Source organism: Panthera tigris, chromosome X, assembly GCF_018350195.1.
Source record: "Panthera tigris isolate Pti1 chromosome X, P.tigris_Pti1_mat1.1, whole genome shotgun sequence".
NCBI lineage: Eukaryota > Metazoa > Chordata > Mammalia > Carnivora > Felidae > Panthera > Panthera tigris.
The window spans coordinates 25,585-44,309 of NC_056677.1; the positions used below are offsets into that span (position 1 = coordinate 25,585).

The 18,725-nt window shown below is 63.7% G+C and overlaps 1 protein-coding gene across 1 annotated transcript; it reads right to left on the reverse strand.

The window, feature by feature from the left end:
• Nucleotides 1–658: 658 nt before the first annotated feature.
• LOC102962759 (putative GTP-binding protein 6) lies at nucleotides 659–13,951 on the reverse strand. The gene is made up of 10 exons (XM_042974714.1): nucleotides 13,590–13,951; nucleotides 7,892–8,029; nucleotides 7,257–7,327; nucleotides 6,969–7,099; nucleotides 6,560–6,627; nucleotides 5,477–5,635; nucleotides 3,638–3,846; nucleotides 1,895–2,043; nucleotides 1,385–1,537; nucleotides 659–1,024 (listed from the first exon to the last, which is right to left on the reverse strand). The coding sequence occupies exons 1-10, from the start codon at nucleotides 13,936–13,938 to the stop codon at nucleotides 889–891; spliced, it is 1,563 nt and encodes a 520-aa protein (XP_042830648.1). The 5' UTR covers nucleotides 13,939–13,951; the 3' UTR covers nucleotides 659–888.
• Between the last annotated feature and the right edge of the window lie 4,774 nt (nucleotides 13,952–18,725).

The following is an 18,725-nucleotide window of genomic DNA, read 5'->3' on the forward strand; positions in this document are numbered from 1 at the left end:
TGAGTGCCAGCCACCTCCTCATCATGCTTGTAAGCACGCAATTGGGCATCATGACCCTGTGGCTCTGGGCCTTGGGGTGGGGCCTCTGGGACACTGGGGTGTGGACACTGAGGGGGGTGGCTGTGAGGAGGAGAGTGAGGGTCTGACCCACCTGCACCCCCTCCTTGTGTCTCCTGCACGGGGAGGTGCTGCGGTGGTGAGAACAGAGTCGGGGGCTGGAAGGGGGCGGCCCTGGTGTGGGTCCCAGGCAGAGAGCCAGGCGGCGGGGCCTCAGGGAAGAGTGGGCACACACCGGGGGGCAGGCAGACCGGGCGGGACCTTGGGGGCTGGGGGCGGCCCACGCAGCACACTCCCCTGCCCACTGCGGTCTCTTCGGGGTTGGCCAGTCTCTTGGCTTCAGGCTGGGCTGGGCTGCCCTGTCCACACCTCTGCCCCGTCCCCTTGTTTCTCCTCGACCTGTGTGTGCCCGCAGAGGCCTCAGGGTCGTCGGGAGACAGTCCTCATTGCCGGGACACTGCGGTGGGGAACAGGGAGGTCTGGCAGCCCTGAGTCTATGGGGACCAGCACCCGGGAAGCCCCAAGTGGCTCCTCCCACCCCCGCCACACTGGCAGGACCGTGTGCCTGGCGGCCGGCCCTTGGAAGACTCAGCAAGGCTGGTTTACAGACACAAGAGCAGAGCTTTTACTATCCTGTAGCTGGAACAGCGTGGAAGGCAACCCACGCTCAGGTCACAAGCACGTCCCCGCGGAGTCACCCTGAGACCTGACCTTTGACTTCTGGGCGCAGTGGGGCGGCCACCAGCCTTTCGGGCCCAGCAGGGAGCAAGGCGCCTGAGGGGGCGGGCAGGACGCCCCGCGGCGGTGCTGAGGCCACACAGCCTCCCTCCCTCACTGGCTGGCTGACTCCGGGAAGAGCTTCCGGAACTTGCTGTAGGCAGAGCTGCTGATGACGACCCTGACGTCGGCCGCCCCGGCCTCGGGGATCACGTCCACGTCCTGCACCGTCGCCTCCTGGTGCAGCCAGCTGAGGAAGTGAGCAAGGGACACGTCTGTGAGGCGGGCGAGGACCCCAAAGGGCTATGTTCCCAGGAACTGGTCCCAGGCAGAGCGCCGTCCCACAGAACGCTACCCCTGGAGCCCCGTCCCCCGTCCCCGCAGAGCCCTGTCCCCCGACCGCACACCGCCTTGCCGTCACTGGTGGGGGACCTACTGGCAACGAACTCCCCCGCCCAGCCGCATGCCTGTCAGCTCAAGGAGGCCGCTTGCCCCGCAGGCCAAGTCATCAACCCAGGCTCGCTGCAGGCGCGTCAGACACCCCGCACCTGCCCCGCGTGCTGGTGCTCCGCCCGGCCCTTCGTACACCTGCTTGGCCAGCCCCACGCACCTCAGCTGTGCCCCCGCCAGCCGGACTCGGAGCGTGAGGACCTGTCTCCCTGTGGCTCTCAGGACGGCGTCCTCCAGCCGGGCTCTCAGCTCCGGGAGCCCGTGACCCAGGAGGGCGGACACGGCCACGGCCTGGGATCCTGACGGGCTGTACCTGCGTCGGGGCGGCGGGCAGACCCCACTCAGCCCGGGGAACACCGAGCGCGGGTCCCCAAGAAGCACCCCCCGCCCCCGCCCACGGGGCCTGAACTGTGACTGTGTCAGACGGTCCCAGGAGAGGACGCGGCCCCGCTGGACAGGGACACGGGGACGGAGAAGACCATAAGGCTGCGGTGACACATCCGGGACAAGGGCGCTGGGACGGCCCCTTTCCCTCCCGGGACCAGCAGGGGGCGCTCCGCGGAAAGCCGTGGGGCAGGCGGCGAGGGGCGGCCACAGGTCACCTGGCCGCGTCACCAGTACCTGCGGGAATGAGGTCCGGGGGGAGGCGGGCAGGCCGGGGTCCACTCACCCGGGCACCAGGTCGACCTTGTTATGAACTTCCAGCACGGAGTCCAGCAGCGGGGCGGGCAGGCGCAGGCCCCGCAGGGCGGCCAGGACGGTGGCTTTCTGCAGCTCCGTCTCGGGGTGGCTCACGTCTCTCACGTGCACGACCAGATCCTGGGGAGCAGACGGGCCCCGTGCTGGGGACGGGGTTCCGGGGGCACACCGGAGGACCCGCGCCGGCCGCACGGTGGGGTGGGGTGGGAGCGGAAGCCGGCCCGGCCCCCTGGCGGTCCCCTGCCCGGGTCGCGGTGGGAGGCTCCCCGAGACCAGAGCGGGCCCGGGGCCCACCCAGTGCTCCCTGCTCGGGGGCCCAGCCCCGGCCAGGCCGCCGCCCTCCACGTGGCCGGGGGCCCTGGGCGGCTCCCGCACCAAAGGCAGCAGGCACGCACCTTCGGGCTCAGGTAGGCCCCCGACCCCCACCGGGTGCCTTGTTCATCATCCGCGGAACCCTGAGTCGGCGTTACTCCAAATTTTAAAGGACGCCTCCTCCTACGTTTAAGTGTCTTTACAGGTAGGTGACCGATGCACAATTGGGAAAACGCAGGCATCTGACTGGTGCAGCCGTTTTGGCTGGGGTCATGACCTCACGGTTGGGGGGTTCAAGCCCCACCTCGGGCTCCGGCCGACAGCGTGGAGTCCGCTTGGGATGCTCTCTCTCCCTCTCTCCCAAGATAAATGAAAAAGAATTTGGAAAATGCAGCAAGAAGAAAGAGCTGCCTGTAATCCCGCCCCTGGGAACAGGCACCGCCCACATTCCAGAATGTTCACTTCCGGGTTTTAGATGCGCTTAAAATTAAAAAAAAAAAAATGTTTTACTTCAGAAACGTTCCAGATTTTCTGGAAATATGGCAGCGTGGGCACGTGGCCCTCACCTTGCTGCCGCAGCCAACGTTAGTCATGGTGTGTGCCACAAGCCGGGGTGACCCCGGGGCGCACTTGTGACGACCCTCAAGGCTCTGTCCCGAGTCACTGGCCTCTCCTTTTCCGTCCTGGACACCACCCAGGACACTTGTCACATTGCCGGTCACCTGTCCTTGGCCCCTCTGAGCCCCGACCACGTTGAGCACCGTGCGGGCATTTTGTGGGATGCCCTGTAGCTGAGGTCGGCCTGGTTCATTCTCCTGTCTACACCACGGTTCGGGGTTTGGGGGCAAGACCACAGAGAGCGTGCCCCGAGTCCCCGCGGCCACAGCTGCGCACACAGGTGACCTGAGGGCTGAGGGGCAGGCGCCTGGTCGCCCTGGACAGCGGCTCCACGTCCTGCGAATTAGTCTTCAAAGGGGTCACCGGACAGGGCTCAGTCTCAGGGTGGCTTAGGCGCCACCTTCCTGAGGGGGTGTGTGTCCGGAGACCTGGCCCCCGGGTTGTGTCGTGTGTGAGGGGACCCGGCCCCCGGGTTATGTCGTGTGTGAGGGGACCCGGCCCCCGGGTTGTGTCGTGTGTGAGGGGACCCGGCCCCCACGCTGTGTCATGTTTGAGGGACTTCGCCCCCACGTTGTATTGTGCATGAGGGAATCCTGCCCCCAAGTTGTGTCATGTATGAGGGGACTGCTACCCAGGGTTATGTCGTGTGTGAAGGTACCAGATCCCTATGTTGCGTCACGTGTGAGGGGACCCGGTCCCCAAGGCTGTGTCGTGTGAGGGGACCGGGCCCCAGGTTACACAGCTGTGTTAGGTAATTTGGCCTCTGGGATCATCCCACACTCACTGAATGAGCCACGTCTTCCAGGGTGGCGGAGAAGGACTCGATCAGGCTGTGGGGCAGCTGGGAGAGGAAGCCGACGGTGTCCATGTAGATGACGGCCATGCGGGAGGGCAGCCACCCCGCGTGGGCTGTGACGTCCAGTGTCGCGAACAGCCGATCCTGGGGCCGGATGGCGTCGTCACCCGTCAGGGCCTTGATCAGCGTGGTTTTTCCTGGAAGGTGGGCCACAGGGGACGCGCTGTGTGAGAGGCCCCCTCACCACACGTGTCCCACCTTGGCCGCAGTCGAACCCACGTGCATCTGGCCGAGGCGGCGGCCACGCGTCGTGAGGTCTCTGAGCTCCTAGTCTCCGCCCTGTGTGGTCAGAGAACCTGCCGTTCTCCGTCACGCTTGCGACCCAGAGGGCCAGGGCCCAGGGTACGAGTGCCCGTATGCAGGACGGCGGTGGTGCGGACGGGGTGGTGACGGCCGAGGGGGTGAGGGCACCCGTGCACACGAGGATAGTACAGACCCGGCGGTCACGTTTGTACATGTGTGTTGTCTGTGAGGTGGGCTGGGTGCCTGTGTAGACAGAGTGCCGGTGGTGGAGTTGAGGTATAAGGCGGACGGGATGTCGGTGTAGACGGAGTGATGATGGAGTGGGGCGGGTACAGCGTGTGTGGCATAGGCTGGGCGTCTGTGTAGACGGGGTGGTGGTGAAATCGGTGTGTGTGTGGGGGGGGTGGACGGGGGTGACAGCGTTAATGGAGTGTGGCGGTGTAGACAGGCAGGAGCTGTGTGTGTCTGCGATGGCCCCAGAGGACGTCCCCTCCACTCAGCCTTCCTGCAAGAATGCGCCCGTGTGTGCGCCCGGCCCCCGTGTTCGGGGCCACGCCAGCACCACGCCAGCTCGTGGACGTTACTGGTGGCCACTGGCTTCAGCCCGCCCCACAGGTGAATGAGGAGATGACCCGGGAGGGCGGCCCCACCTGGACACACAGGTGCCCTCACCACACAGGTCCCGGGGCACGGACTCCTCTGTGCTGGTGAGCCTCGGGCCGCGGGCGTAACCTAGCAGTGCTGAGTTCGGTTGCCTGGGCGGAGCTCCAGAAGCTCGGTGCTGACGCCGCCGTGCGGGCGCACTCGCCGTGTCCCACAAGGTGAGAGCCTGTATCTACCCAAGCGGGATTCTCTGCAGCTGCGGTGCCCCCGCACTTTCCGTTCCAGGTTTTGTGGGGAGTTCCCTCCCTCCTTGAGGACAGGGAGCTGGTGGCGTGAGGCTGGTGGGGACCTCACGCTGGCAGGGGGCTGGACCTCGCGCAGCCCGGCACCCGCGGGCGGACCGGACCCCGACGGTGAGGAAGTCGCACCTGCCGTTGTCTCCCTTTACCGAGCACAGCCGTGAGCTCAGGGCTTCGGGACGAAGGAGACCCGAGGTTCCGTGTCCTGCAGACGATCGCGCTGAGCGCACACGTTAAGCTAAACCACGAGCCCTGTGGTGAGGTCCTACTGCGCACAGTCTGAACCGCTTTTATCCTTCTAGGGGCCTGCCCACCATGCATGGTCTTAACACCGTCACCCCTCTGTCTCTCTCTGAGTCTCAACACACCTGTAAGAGAGGGGAGTGCAGTCCGCTGTCCAGCACTCGATGACCACGCTGCTGACCTGACGGGGCACCCGCCCTGGGCCCTGCAAGTGCCCCGGGCACATGAGCCACGCTTTCCACCTGTTCTCATCATCCGTCGGCCCTCTGAATCCCAGGGCCTTGTTGCGTTTGCGAGCGGTTTCTCCCCAAATGCACTAGCAGGGTGGTGGGGGGACGGTGGACCCCCCCCCCCCAGGAGCCCCCAGAACTTCTCTCACCGCAGTTTGTGTATCCCACCATGGAGACCACAGGAAACTCCCGCCGTCTGCGCTGCCTTCCCAGGAGACGCCTTTTCTCCCGAAGTCTGTCCAGGGCCTTCCGAATCTTCAGCTCCTTGTCCTTCAGCAGGCGCCGTTGCACCTGCACGAGCGATTCTCCTACACACACCCAACACGGCGAGTCGGTGAGCACACTCACAAAGACGTAAGAGCAGAGTGAGCCACGCGGGTCCCTGTGTGCGTTGTGGACAGGCATTCTGCCGCTGGGACACCCCCCCGCCCCCCCGCCGGCCTGCTCTTCTATACTGCCCCAGCACCTTCCTGTCTGACAGATGGCTTCACCCAGTGGAGGGTGGCCTCGCCTCCGGACTTCTGCCCTCTGAGGTCACCTGGGCTCCCCTTTATTTGGGAGTAAGGGAGAGCCTCACAAGGACAGCCCCCATGATATCCAGAGCCACCTGAGCGGTGCCCCAAAGACACATCTACATCCTGACCCCTGGGACCTGTGAACGGGAACTCATTTTGGAGTATGGTCTGGGCGCATGTAACTGGACAGGGATCTGAGGGGGTCATCCTGGATCAGTGTGCCCTAAATCCAAAGACAAATGTCTGCATAACAGAAGAGAAGACAGAGGAGAAGCCGTGTGAAGACGTGAAGACCCATGTGGGAGGGACGCAGCCACGAGCCCAGGGACGCCTGGAGCCCCAGAAGCTGCAAGAGGCAGGAAGGACCCTCCCCTGGAGCCTCTGGAGGGAGCACAGCCCTGCCCACTTGGGTCTCAGTGGCCCTGCCCTCCCCCGACCCGATCTCAGCGGCCCTGCCCCCACCCCACCCCCCAGATCTCAGACTTCTGGTCTCCAGAGCTGAGAGAGTAGATTCCTGAGGTTTTAAGGCTCTGGCTTGTGGTCCTTCATTGCAGCCACCCCAGCAGACCACGTAGATATCCTAGTTTGTGTGAATGGGACCATGTACGGGGTCACATGCAGCCCCACTGGGATCTTTCAGCGCTGCTGTCCCCTTCCTAAGGGTGGCTGCTGTGGCATACCTCCTTCTGAGCACGCGGTGACAAGACCTTATGTTACCTGACCCCATGATGTAGCGTGAGCCTCCTCCCCGTCCATCCAGGCGGGTGGTGCTGCTCAGGTGGGACCTGCCGTGGAAAGGGGGCATCTCAGTAGACAGGGTGAGACGTCCGTGCCCATCTAGGGGGAGCGCACCAGGTGACAGCACACAGACGCGAGGGTGAGATGAGAACTCTGGGTGGAGAGAGCGAGGCAGGGGGCCGTTCCTCCTGCCTGGATCTTCACCGTCACCGAAGGGGGGGCCCCACAGCAGGGTGACCTGTCCGGGTAGGCACGCTGCTTGGACAGGAGCCTGACAGGCCTCGTCCGGGAGGGCACGGCCAGCCCTGCCTTCCGTCTTCACCGCACCCCAGGCAAAGGGTCGGACACGCGACTACGCGAGCCACGAGAGCTGGGGTGTGCCCCGAACCTGAGAAGGGGGAGCTCAGCCAGCGCCACCTGCAGCCGGGCCTCCTTCGTCCGGGCGTTGCAGCGGAAAATGGAAAGAACAACGGTGAATCGGTCAAACACCTGCACGCCCCAAGCGGCCTCGAGTTCTTTCTGGAAACGGAGGGAGGGAGTGAGGGCATCTGCAGCGGTGTCTCGGGTGAAGGGAGCCGCCGAGATGGCGTCGTTGGTCCCGGGGCCTCCTCGGTCTGACCCGACTCCCTCGGCCCGGGGCCCGGAGCGTGGGAAGCGCCCTGAGACTCCCGCGTACCTTGGTGGGCGGGGCCATCCTGTCCACATTCAGAAAGACCGCGGTGACTTCTGGCAACGCTCTGATTTTCTCTGAGGAAAAGAGAAGGTTCGGTCGGACGTCAGGGCTCCATGGGGTCTGTCGTGGGGCCGACCCTGGGCTCAGGCTGGCTGTGGTCACCGGGTACCCCTCGACTCCCTGAGTGCGTATTTGGGAAGTCGGGTGTGTGAGGCAGGGGAGGGGAGGACCGGGGTCCCTTCGGGGGTCGCGGGTCTTGCACACGCAGGTGACACGACCCCACGGGGTCTGAATGGCTCAATGACCTGCGGTGACAGAGCCGGGCGGTGAGCACCCCCTCGGCGTATCCGCAGGGCTCGCCGCGCTCAAGTGTGACACCCCCGGGGGTCCCTGGAAGGCAGGGTTCACACACAGCACCCTGTCTGCGGGGAGGGCCGGGCTGGGGTCCGGGGCCGGTTTCCACCGGACTCTGAATTGCCCCGACGGCCCCACTGGGCACAGTTCAGGTTGCGATCGGGGCACGGAGGCGTTTTGGACGTCTGATCCAAGTTCCCGTGAGGACGCCTCTACTCGGCCCAGACGGCGAGAGCCCCACCGTTCCTGCTCCAGGAGGAAGAGAGCCAAGGAGCAGGGCCCACCTGTCAGGTGCCGCAGGGTCCCTCTGCCGAACGTGACCTTCCCGTCGGGTGTTCTGGCGGGCACCACCATCCTTTCCACCACCGACCAGCGGTCCAGCGTGTGGACCAGAGATTCCGCCTCCGCCACCTGCCGGTCAGCTTCGGGGAGACACAGGGCCAGGGTGAGGGACACACCCCTGCGAGGTCGGCCCCGGGGCCCCGTGCTCCCCAGCTCGGATGGCTGCCCGCACGGCGGCACAGAGGTCCGGACGCGGCACCCAGGTAGGCACCTGTTCCGAAACACAGCTGTGTGCCTCCAGACCCAGACCGTTGCAGCCTCCGCTCGCGCTGGACGCCGGGGGCTGGGCAGATAACGGGACATGGGCTCGGTGAGGCCCCCGCGGTCTGTCGTGACCCAGTGGACAGCGGGTCTCGTGACGGAGCCCAGGAACTGGCTCCCTTCATTGCCTGCAGGGTGGGCTGTGAGCCCCCGCTTAGGCAGGGAGTGGGGCGCTGGTGCCGGTGGGTCCTGGGGCTTGGAGTCCTGACTGCTGCCGACAGGGCCGAGGGGGGCTCAGGGCTCTGTGACACGGAGGCCAGCGTGCTGGGCCCCACCCCTGTGAGCCTTGTACTAAGCGCCCGCTGTGCCCCAGTGCGGTCCGCCCTCTCCCGGAGGCCGCCTTGGAGCACAGTGTCCTCAGGTTCCCCTGCGGGACCTCGCTGGTCCTCCTCACCTCCGCCCCTCTGGGTGGGGTCCCCCGACTCGCCTCCTTAACCGTCACACGTGGGGCATCGGCAACCCCCACAGACGCGGTCTTTCCTGACCTCCGTGGGGGACCACGTCCCCACTCAACCGTGGATCACCCTGCAGCTTCCCACAACCCCCCTGGCGGTCCTGCTCCTGTGGCCACTCCCACAGCCACCGGCCTGGGGGGCTGGTCGAAGTGCCACGTGGGACCCCCGACGCTAATGCTCGGGGATCCACCAGGTGGGGATGAAACCTCAGGACACTTGTGTATTCACACTTCACATGCACGGGCTCACTCACAACTGAGCCCTGCTCGCAGGACAAGGGAGGTTCCCCCACCCCTCACCTCCACACCCCTGCCCCACACCTCCCCACCCCTGCCCCACACCTCCCTATCCTGCCCCATACATTCCCTCCCCATACCTCGCCACCCCCTCCCCACACCTCCCCTCCCCTACACCTCCCCTCCCCATACCTCCCCACCCCTGCCACATACCTCTTCACTCCACACCTCCACCCTGCCCCACCCCTCCCCTCCCTTGCCCACCCCTGCCCCACACCTCCTCAGCCCCCACCCCACACCTCCCCTCCCCTGACCCACATCTCAGCACCCCTCCCCTCCCCCCTCCACTCCCCTCCCCTTCCCACCCCTGCCCCACACCTCCCCACCCCTGCCCCACATCTCCCCTCTCCTGCCCCACACCTCCCCACCCCTGCCCCACACCTCACCTCCTCTGCCCCATCCCTCCCCTCCCCGCCCCATACCTCCCTACCCTGCCCCACACCTCCCCACCACTGCCCCACCCCTCCCCTGCCCACCCCTGCCCCACCCCTCCCCTCCCCCACACCTCCCCACCCCTGCCCCACATCTCCCCACCCCTGCTCACCCCTGCCCCACACCTCACCTCCTCTGCCCCACACCTCCCCTCCCCGCCCCACACCTCCCTACCCTACCCCACACCTCCCCACCCCTGCCCCACCCCTCCCCTCCCCTGCCCCACACCTCCCCACCCCTGCCCCACATCTCCCCTCTCCTGCCCCACACCTCCCCACCCCTGCCCCACACCTCACCTCCTCTGCCCCATCCCTCCCCTCCCCGCCCCATCCCTCCCTACCCTGCCCCACACCTCCCCACCACTGCCCCACCCCTCCCCTGCCCACCCCTCCCCTCCCCACGCCTCCCCTCCCCCACACCTCCCCACCCCTGCCCCACATCTCCCCACCCCTGCTCACCCCTGCCCCACACCTCACCTCCTCTGCCCCACACCTCCCCTCCCCGCCCCACACCTCCCTACCCTACCCCACACCTCCCCACCCCTGCCCCACCCCTCCCCTCCCCTTCCTCACACCTCTGTACCCCTGTGCCACACCTCCCCACCCCTGCCCCACACCTCCCCTGCCCCATAGCTCCCCACCCCTGTGCCACACCTCCCCAGCCCCTGCCCCACACCTCCCCTCCCCGCCCCACACCTCCCCTCCCGGCCCCATACCTCCCCTCCCCTGCCTCACACCTCGGCACCACACCACTGAAGACCAGTTGACACCACTTCCTTGTACCCCATCTATCACATCCGGCCATTAGGAGAAAATTACAGGGTATATGGACAGGTGACAAACGTGATATAAAGACACAGAGCAGCGTCAGAGCCAGTGGAATATGGCAGGAATGCTGGAATTATCGGACCAGGAACTTACAACAACTATGAGTCATATGCTAAGGGCTCTGACAGATAAAGGAGCCGGCACGCAAGGACAGATGGGCAATTTGAAGAAAGAGCCAAACAGAAATGCTGGCTGTCACAAACACTCCAACGGAAAGGAAGAATCCGCTAATGGGCTTATGAGTGGGCTGGGCAAAGCCAAGAAATGAATCTCTAAGCTTGAAGACAGGACTAGAGTCGTGATGAAGAAATTCCGACTGCGAACGACGTAGAGAAACTGAGAAGTCAAGCCACAGACTAGAAGAAAATATTTGTAAAAAACATCTGAGAAAGGGCTGTTATCCAGAAGAACTCTTAAAACTTAGCAGCGAAAGAAGAACTTGAGGGGCGCCTGAGGGCTCAGTCGATCAAGCGTCCGACTTCGGCTCAGGTCATGATCTCGCGGTTCATGAGTTCGAGCCCCATGTCGGGCTCTGCGCTGACAGCTTAGAGCCCGGAATCTGCTTCGGATTCTGTGTCTCTCTCTCCTTCTGCCCTTGCCCTGCTGGCACTCTGTCTCTGTCTCTCAAAAAGTGAATAAACATTAAAAAATGTATTTTAAGGGGCCCCTGGGTGGCTCAGTGGGTCGAGCGTCCGACTTCGGCTCAGGGCATGATCTCGCGTTTCGTGAGTTCGAGCCCCATGTCGGGCTCTGTGCTGAGAGCTCAGAGCCTGGAGCCTGCTTTGGATTCTGTGTGTGTCTCTCTCTGCCCCTTCGCCGCTCATGCTCTGTCTCTCTCTGTCTCTCAAAGATGAATAAACGTTTAAAAAAAAAAATTTAAAAGAAAGAACTTGATCAAAAGCTGGGCCAAACGGGACGCCTCAGTGGCTCCGTCGGTTGAGGGTCTGACTTCGGCTCAGGTCACAATCTTACGGTTTGTGAGATCGAGCTCTGCACGGGGCTGTCAGTGGGAGCTGGCTTGGGACCCTCTGCCCCCTCTCTCTTCACCTCTCCTGCTCACGCTCTCTGAGAAATAAGCATTAAAAAATTTCATAATAAAAATATAAAAAAACAAAACCTGGGCCGAAGACCTAACACACACCTGACCACAGAAGCTGGGGAGAGACGCTCTGTACCATATGCGGTCGTGGAAATGAACGCACGTTACCTCGAGAGCCACGCACACTTGTGAGGCTGGCCCAGACGCAGAACGCGGACAACACCTGACACTGGTGACACGGCTGCAGCAAGAACCCTCCTTCGTCGCTGATGGGAACCCAAAGTGGTGCAGCCGCTGGCAAAGCAGTTTGGTGCTTTCTTATAAAACCAAATGTGCTCTTACCAGAGGGTCCAGCAGAATGCTCCCTGGTATTTACCCAAGTGAACAGAAACTTAGGTCCACACAAAGCTGCACGTGGATGTTTACAGCAGCTTGGAAGCACGCTTGATGTCCCTCAGCAGGTGGATGAATGAATACACTGGGGGCCATCCAGACAATAGGGTCTTAGCACCACCAGAAACAAATGAGCTGTATGGCCACAGAAACTCACACAGGAGCCTTAGATGCATGCGATTGAGCGACAGGAGCCGGTCTGAAAAGGCCGCGTGGTGGATGATTCTAACCCTATGACATTCTGGAAAAGGCAGAACGAGGCACACAGTAAAAACATCTGCAGTTGCCAGGAAGGGGGTGGGGTGAAGCATGAACAGGAGGGGCAGTGAAACCCTCTGCAGAATCCTGTAATGATGGATCCGTGATGTTGCACATGGTCCAGACCCACAGAGCGTGAAACACCGAGAGTGAATCATACTGAAAACCGCGGACTCTGGGTGATTCCGTGTTCACGTAGGTTCCTGGATCGTAACACGTGTCCTGCTCTGGTGGGGATGCTGGTAACACACGAGGCTAACCAGGTGGGACAGGAGGTACAGGGAACCCTCTGTACTGTCTTCTCAAGTTTCCTGTGCAACTAACACTACTCTAAAAGGCTTTAAAAGAGAAAACAAGGAACATAGCACTGAGATGGAATGTTCTTGAACAGGAAAGTTCACAGGAACAGAGAGCAGATTCGTGACTGTGAGGGACCGGATGGGGATGCGATGCAAAGTGGCTGGGATTAAGGGGACAGGGCCTCCTTCCGCGGTGATATGAACCACACAGAGGGGCTGGCTGCAATGTGCTAAATGCTACTGAACTGTGCCCGGCAGAAGGCTAATTGTACGAATGACATGTTAATAAAGGTCTAAGGGGAAGAGGGGAATTAAAAGAACCCACTGTATCAAGTCACCCTCCTGCTCAATGCAGAGTACTCGTGACAACCCCAGCGCTTACAGCCCACATCAGTGTGTGTTAGACACCCAGGGACTCCACTGTAAGTGCCCCCACCTCCCCACAGCCACCCAGCCAGCCTGCCGGGGGTCGCAGGCCGTGCTCCCTGGAGGACCCCTCTCTGGAGACTGTCCTCACACCTCTGTGCCTGCCCCTTCCCGCTGTGGGTTCTGGTCTTCCCAGGCCATCCAGGACCGCTCTGCTGAGACCCTCGAACCACGTTCTCGCCCACCCGCAGCACGTGGGCCCAGGAAGTGGCTCTCTGCCGTGAGTGCGTGCTGTGCCCCGAGCCTCCAGCTAACTGGCTGTTAGTGACTGGGGGGGACGATGGCGGTCCCAGGCAGCTGCCCTCGAGAGGGCAGGCAGACAAGGGTTTGCGGTTCCGGGTATAAAGTGCATGCACGATGACCATCTTCTTGCGCAATCTTTAGTATTCAGTGGTTACATAAATGAAAATGCTGCACAGTAAGGTACTTAAGGATCCGTCTCACACACACACGAACACACACAGACGGGGCACGCTGGCTCTAGACTTTTGCTAGATTCTTTACAGGAAAGAACGGGTAGGACACAACACACGCTGCAGGGGAGAGGAGGGCTTAACCAGGGAGCAGGCAGAGAGGGGACAGGGCCAGGCAGCAGGGGGCTGGGGCTGCCTCCAGCAGGTTTAGGGAGATGGGTGGGGGCGTTTCAGTGCTGCGCGTGGCGCCCCGCCCCCTCAGCCCCAGTCCTCCGAGTCTCCGCCCCCGACGCCCCGCCCCTCCCAATCTCCGCCCCCAGAGCGCCTGCCCTGAGCTGTGGACTTGGAAGCCCCGCCCATCCCAATCTCCGCCCCCAGTCAGTCCCGAAAACCCCGCCCCCCTAGTCTCCACTCCCGAGTTCAAGTGCCTACAGCCACGCCCCCCCCACTGAGCTCTAGCCCGATTCTCCCGAGGCTCCGCCCCCTGGAAGCCCCGCCTCTCAGAATCCCCGGCCCCGCCCGCGGCGCAGTTCCTGCGCACCTTGGGTCAGCTGCGGCTTCCCGGGTCCCCACTTGACCTCAGGGTGAACCAGGCACACGCGTTGGGTCCCCACCGGCAGCAAAGGGTCCCTGCTCAGCAGCTCCTCCTCCTCTTCTTCCTCGTCCTCGGCATCTTCCGGTTCCTCCACCTCTCCCGTTCGGCTTCTCGGGCCATCAGCCGGTGGGCCCCGTCCTCCGCCCCCTCGCCCCTTGAGGTCCCCGGGGTCGAAGGCGGCGAACGCGCGCTCGGGGCAGACCAGCAGCGGCGGCGCGGGTCTCGGAGCCCGGCGGCCGAGAACCACGCGAGACAGCCAGGCCGCCGGGCGGATGGCGGCCCGCAGGGCCCACATCCTGCGCCGGCCGGCACGCTATGGGGCGGGGCCTCGGGGGGGGCGTGTTCCCATGCGAACTCCCCATTGGCCGCCGGACGTCACGTGCTCGCCGTCGCTTGATTGGCGCGAGCGGTCCCGGGCTGGCAAAGCTTGGGACTCCGCCGCCGGGGGCTAGCTTCGCTTCGGCGGAGCCTGCTCGGGGCGGGTACCCGCGCCGGGTAGTGCCGCCAGCGGGGCAGGCGCAGGCATCCGATCCCGGGCGGGCGCTTCCCCACACCCGTCTCTCTCCGGCTTCCGAGCGGGATCTTCCCTCAGATCCGAGTGGTCTGGTCCTGGGGGCCTGAGTGCCCCCGCAGAGGTCCCACATCCTGCGAGGGGGTCCGAGGCTGCACCGGGGGTGGGGGTGCCTCCACATCCTGCCTTGGGGGTCCGAGTGGGGCCGCGGGGGTCCCACATCCTGCCTTGGGGGTCCGAATGCCGTCTCGGGGGTCCACATCCAGCCTTGGGGATAGGAGTGCTCCCTCGGGGGTCCCACATCCTGCTTTGGGGGTCCGAGTGAGGCCGCAGGGGTCCCACATCATGACTTGGGGCTCTGAGTGCGCCCCCAGGGTTCCCACACCCTGCCTTAGGGGTGTGAGGGCTTCCCCTGGGGAGGGTCCCACATGCTGCTTTGGGGGTCCGAGTGAGGCCGCAGGGGTCCCACATCATGACTTGAGGCTCTGAGTGCTCCCCCAGGGTTCCCACACCCTACCTTAGGGGTGTGAGGGCTTCCCCTGGCGGGGGGGGGGGTCCCACATCCTGCCCTGGGGGGTCCGAGTGCTCCTCCAGGTTTCCCACATCTTGCCTTGGGGGTCTGAGACCTTTTCGGGGGTCCGGAATTCTGCCTTGCGGGTCTAGTACTGCCCTGGGGGGGGGGTCCCACATCCCGCCTTGGGGGTCTGAGCCCATCTCGGGGGTCCCACATCCTGCCTTGGGAGTCTGAGCCCATCCCGGGGGTCCTACCCATCTCGGGGGTCCCACATCCCGCCTTGGGGGTCTGAGCCCATCTCGGGGGTCCCACATCCTGCCTTGTGGGTCTGAGCCCATCTCGGGGGGCCTGAACTCTGCCTTGCAGGTCTAGTACTGCCCTAGGGGGTCATACATCCTGTCTTGTGGGTCCAAACCCGACCCTAGGGTCCCACATCTTGCCTTGGGGTCTGAGTGCTCCCCAGGTTCCCACATCCTGTCATGGGGGTCTAAGTGCAGCCGTGCGGGTCCCAATCCTGCCTTGCGGGTCAGAGTGGTCCCTCGGGGGTCCCACATTATGACTTGGGGGTCAGACTGCTCCCTCAGGGGCCCCACATTCTGTCCTGGGGTCTGAGTGCTTCCCCATGGGGGTCCCACATCGTGCCTTGGGGGTCTTAGTGCTGCCCCAGAAGGGGGTCCCACATCCTGCCTTGGGGGTCTAGGTGCTCCCACAGGGTCCCACATTCTGCCTTGGGGGTCTGAGTGCTGCCATGGGGGTCCCAATCCTGCCTTGGGGGTCTGAGTACTGCCCCAGGGGGGTTCCACTTCCAGCCTTGGGGGTCGAAGTCCTCCCTCAGGGGTCCCACATCCAGCCTTGGGGGTCAAAGTGCTCCCCCAGGGTCCCACATCCTGTCTTGGGGGTCTAAGTGCAGCCGTATGGGACCCCATCCTGCCTTGTGGGTCAGAGTGCTCCCTTGGGAGTCCCACGTCATGACCTGACTCTCTGAATCCTCCACGGGGGTGGGGGGTGGGGTGTCCCCACATCCTGCCTTGAGGTTTGAATGTGGCCACAGGGGTCCCAATCCTGCCTTGGGGTCTGAGCGCTCCCCAGGGTCCCACATCCTGCCTTGGGGTGGTGGGGGTCTCACATCCTGCCTGAGGGCGGAGTGCTCCCTTGGGGGTCCCACGTCATGACTTAGGGGTCAGAGTGCTCCCTTGGGGCTTCCACATCCTGCCTTGGGGTCCGAGTGTTCCCCCAGGGGTCCTACATCCTGCCATGGATGTCTGAGCCCATCCTGGGGGTCCCACATCCTGCCTTGGGGTCCAAGTGTGTCCTCGGGGTCCCACATCCTGCCTTGGGGGTTTGAGCCCATCTCAGGGGTCCTAACATTCTGCCATGAATGTCTGAGCCCATCCCGGGGGTCCCACATCCTGCCTTGGGGTCTGAGCCCATCTCGGGGATCCCACATCCTGCCTTGGGGGTTTGAGCCCATCTCAGGGGTCCTAACATCCTGCCGTGGATGTCTGAGCCCATCCCGGGGGGTCCCACATCCTGCCTTGGGGTCCAGGCGTGTCCTCGGGGTCCCACATCCTGCCTTGGGGGTTCGAGCCCATCTCAGGGGTCCTAACATTCTGCCATGAATGTCTGAGCCCATCCTGGGGGGTCTCACATCCTGCCTTGGGGTCTGAGCCCATCCCAGGGGTCCCACATCCTGCCTTGAGGGTCTGAGCCCGTCTCAGGGGTCCTAACATCCTGCTGTGGATGTCTGAGCCCATTTCAGGGGTCCTAACATCCTGCCATGGATGTCTGAGCCCATCCCGGGGGGTCCCACATCCTGCCTTGGGGTCCAGGCATGTCCTCGGGGTCCCACATCCTGCCTTGGGGGTTTGAGCCCATCTCAGGGGTCCTAACATTCTGCCATGAATGTCTGAGCCCATCCCGGGGGTCCCACATCCTGCCTTGGGGTCTGAGCCCATCTCGGGGATCCCACATCCTGCCTTGGGGGTTTGAGCTCGTCTCAGGGGTCCTAACATCCTGCTGTGGATGTCTGAGCCCATCTCAGGGGTCCTAACATCCTGCCATGGATGTCTGAGCCCATCCCGGGGGTCCCACATCCTGCCTGGGGGGTTTAAGCCCGGCTCAGGGGTCCTAACATCCTGCCATGGATGTCTGAGCCCATCCTGGGGGTCCCACATCCTGCCTTGGGGTCCAAGTGTGTCCTCGGGGTCCCACATCCTGCCTTGGGAGTTTGAGCCCGTCTCAGGGGTCCTAACATCCTGCCGTGGATGTCTGAGCCCATTTCAGGGGTCCTAACATCCTGCCATGGATGTCTGAGCCCATCCCGGGGGGTCCCACATCCTGCCTTGGGGTCCAGGCATGTCCTCGGGGTCCCACATCCTGCCTTGGGGGTTTGAGCCCATCTCAGGGGTCCTAACATTCTGCCATGAATGTCTGAGCCCATCCCGGGGGTCCCACATCCTGCCATGGATGTCTGAGCCCATCCCGGGGGGTCCCACATCCTGCCTGGGGGGTTTAAGCCCGGCTCAGGGGTCCTAACATCCTGCCATGGATGTCTGAGCCCATCCTGGGGGTCCCACATCCTGCCTTGGGGTCCAAGTGTGTCCTCGGGGTCCCACATCCTGCCTTGGGAGTTTGAGCCCGTCTCAGGGGTCCTAACATCCTGCCGTGGATGTCTGAGCCCATTTCAGGGGTCCTAACATCCTGCCATGGATGTCTGAGCCCATCCCGGGGGGTCCCACATCCTGCCTGGGGTCCAGGCGTGTCCTCGGGGTCCCACATCCTGCCTTGGGGGTTCGAGCCCATCTCAGGGGTCCTAACATTCTGCCATGAAAGTCTGAGCCCATCCCGGGGGTCCCACATCCTGTGTTGGGGTCTGAGCCCATCTCGGGGATCCCACATCCTGCCTTGGGGGCTTGAGCCCGGCTCAGGGGTCCTAACATCCTGCCGTGGATGTCTGAGCCCATCCCAGGGGTCCGACATCCTGCCCTGGGGTCTGAGTGCTCCCCAGAAAGGGGCCCCACATCCTGCCTTGGGGGTCTAAATGCAGCTGCAGGGAACGCAATCCTGCCTTGCGGGTTGGAGTTCCCTCGGGGGGTCCCACAGCATGACTTGATGGTCTGAGTCCTCCTCCAGGGGGGTTCCCACATCTTGCCTTGGGGGTCTAAGTGCTCCCCTAGGCATCCCACATCCTTCCTTGGGAGTTCGAGTGTGGCCATGGGAGTCCCAATCCTGCCTTGGAGATCCGAGTGCTTCCCTGGAGTCTCACATCCTGCCTTGAGGTCCAAGCCCATCCTGGGGGTCCCACATCCTGCCTTGGGGATCCAAGCCCATCTCGGGGGTCCCACATCCTGCCTTGGGGGTCTGGGCCCATTCCGGGGGTCCTGCATCCTTCCCTGGGGGTCCACATCCTGCCTTGGGGGTCCAAGCCCACCCTGGGAGTCCCATATCTTGCCTTGGGGGTCCAAGCCCACCCCGGGAGTCCCACATCCTGCCTTGGGGGTCTGAGCTCATCCTGGGGGTCCCACATCCTGCCTTGGGGGTCAGAGTGCTTCCTTGGGGGTCTCATATCCTGCCTTGGGGGTCCAAGCCCACCCTGGGAGTCCCACATCTTGCCTTGGGGGTCCAAGCCCATCCCGGGGGTCCCACATCCTGCCTTGGGGGGTCCGGGCCCATCCCAGGGGTCCTGCATCCTGCCCTGGGGGTCTGGGCCCATTCCGGGAGTCCCACATTCTTCCCTGGGGGTCCGGGCCCATCCTGGGGGTTCCACATCCTGCCTTGAGGGTCCAAGCCCATCCTGGGGGTCCCACATCCTGCCTTGGGGTTCAAGCCCATTCCGGGGTTCCACATCCTGCCTTGGGGGTCCAAGCGGAGCTTTGAGAGTCTCATCCCATCACTGGGGGTCTGCAACTCGGCCTCAGGGGCCCCAGACGCTGCGTTGGGAGTCATCGCCAGTTCGGAGGAGCCTCAAACTTTGCCTGGCATGTCTGAGTCCATGATCTCAGGTCGTACACTGCTACGGGGGTTCGTGTTCAGTCGCATGGGTCCCATACTCTGCCTT

Bases quoted from the DNA above. Each gene is read 5' to 3' on its own strand.
- LOC102962759 (XM_042974714.1), bottom strand. From the start codon at position 13,938: ATGTGGGCCCTGCGGGCCGCCATCCGCCCGGCGGCCTGGCTGTCTCGC. The intron at 2,044-3,637 runs GTGAGTGTGGGA...TCTGCTCCCCAG, and splicing joins TGGAAGACGTGGCTCATTCA to GATCTGGTCGTGCACGTGAG. The intron at 1,538-1,894 runs GTGAGTGGACCC...GCCCCGACGCAG, and splicing joins AAGGTCGACCTGGTGCCCGG to GTACAGCCCGTCAGGATCCC.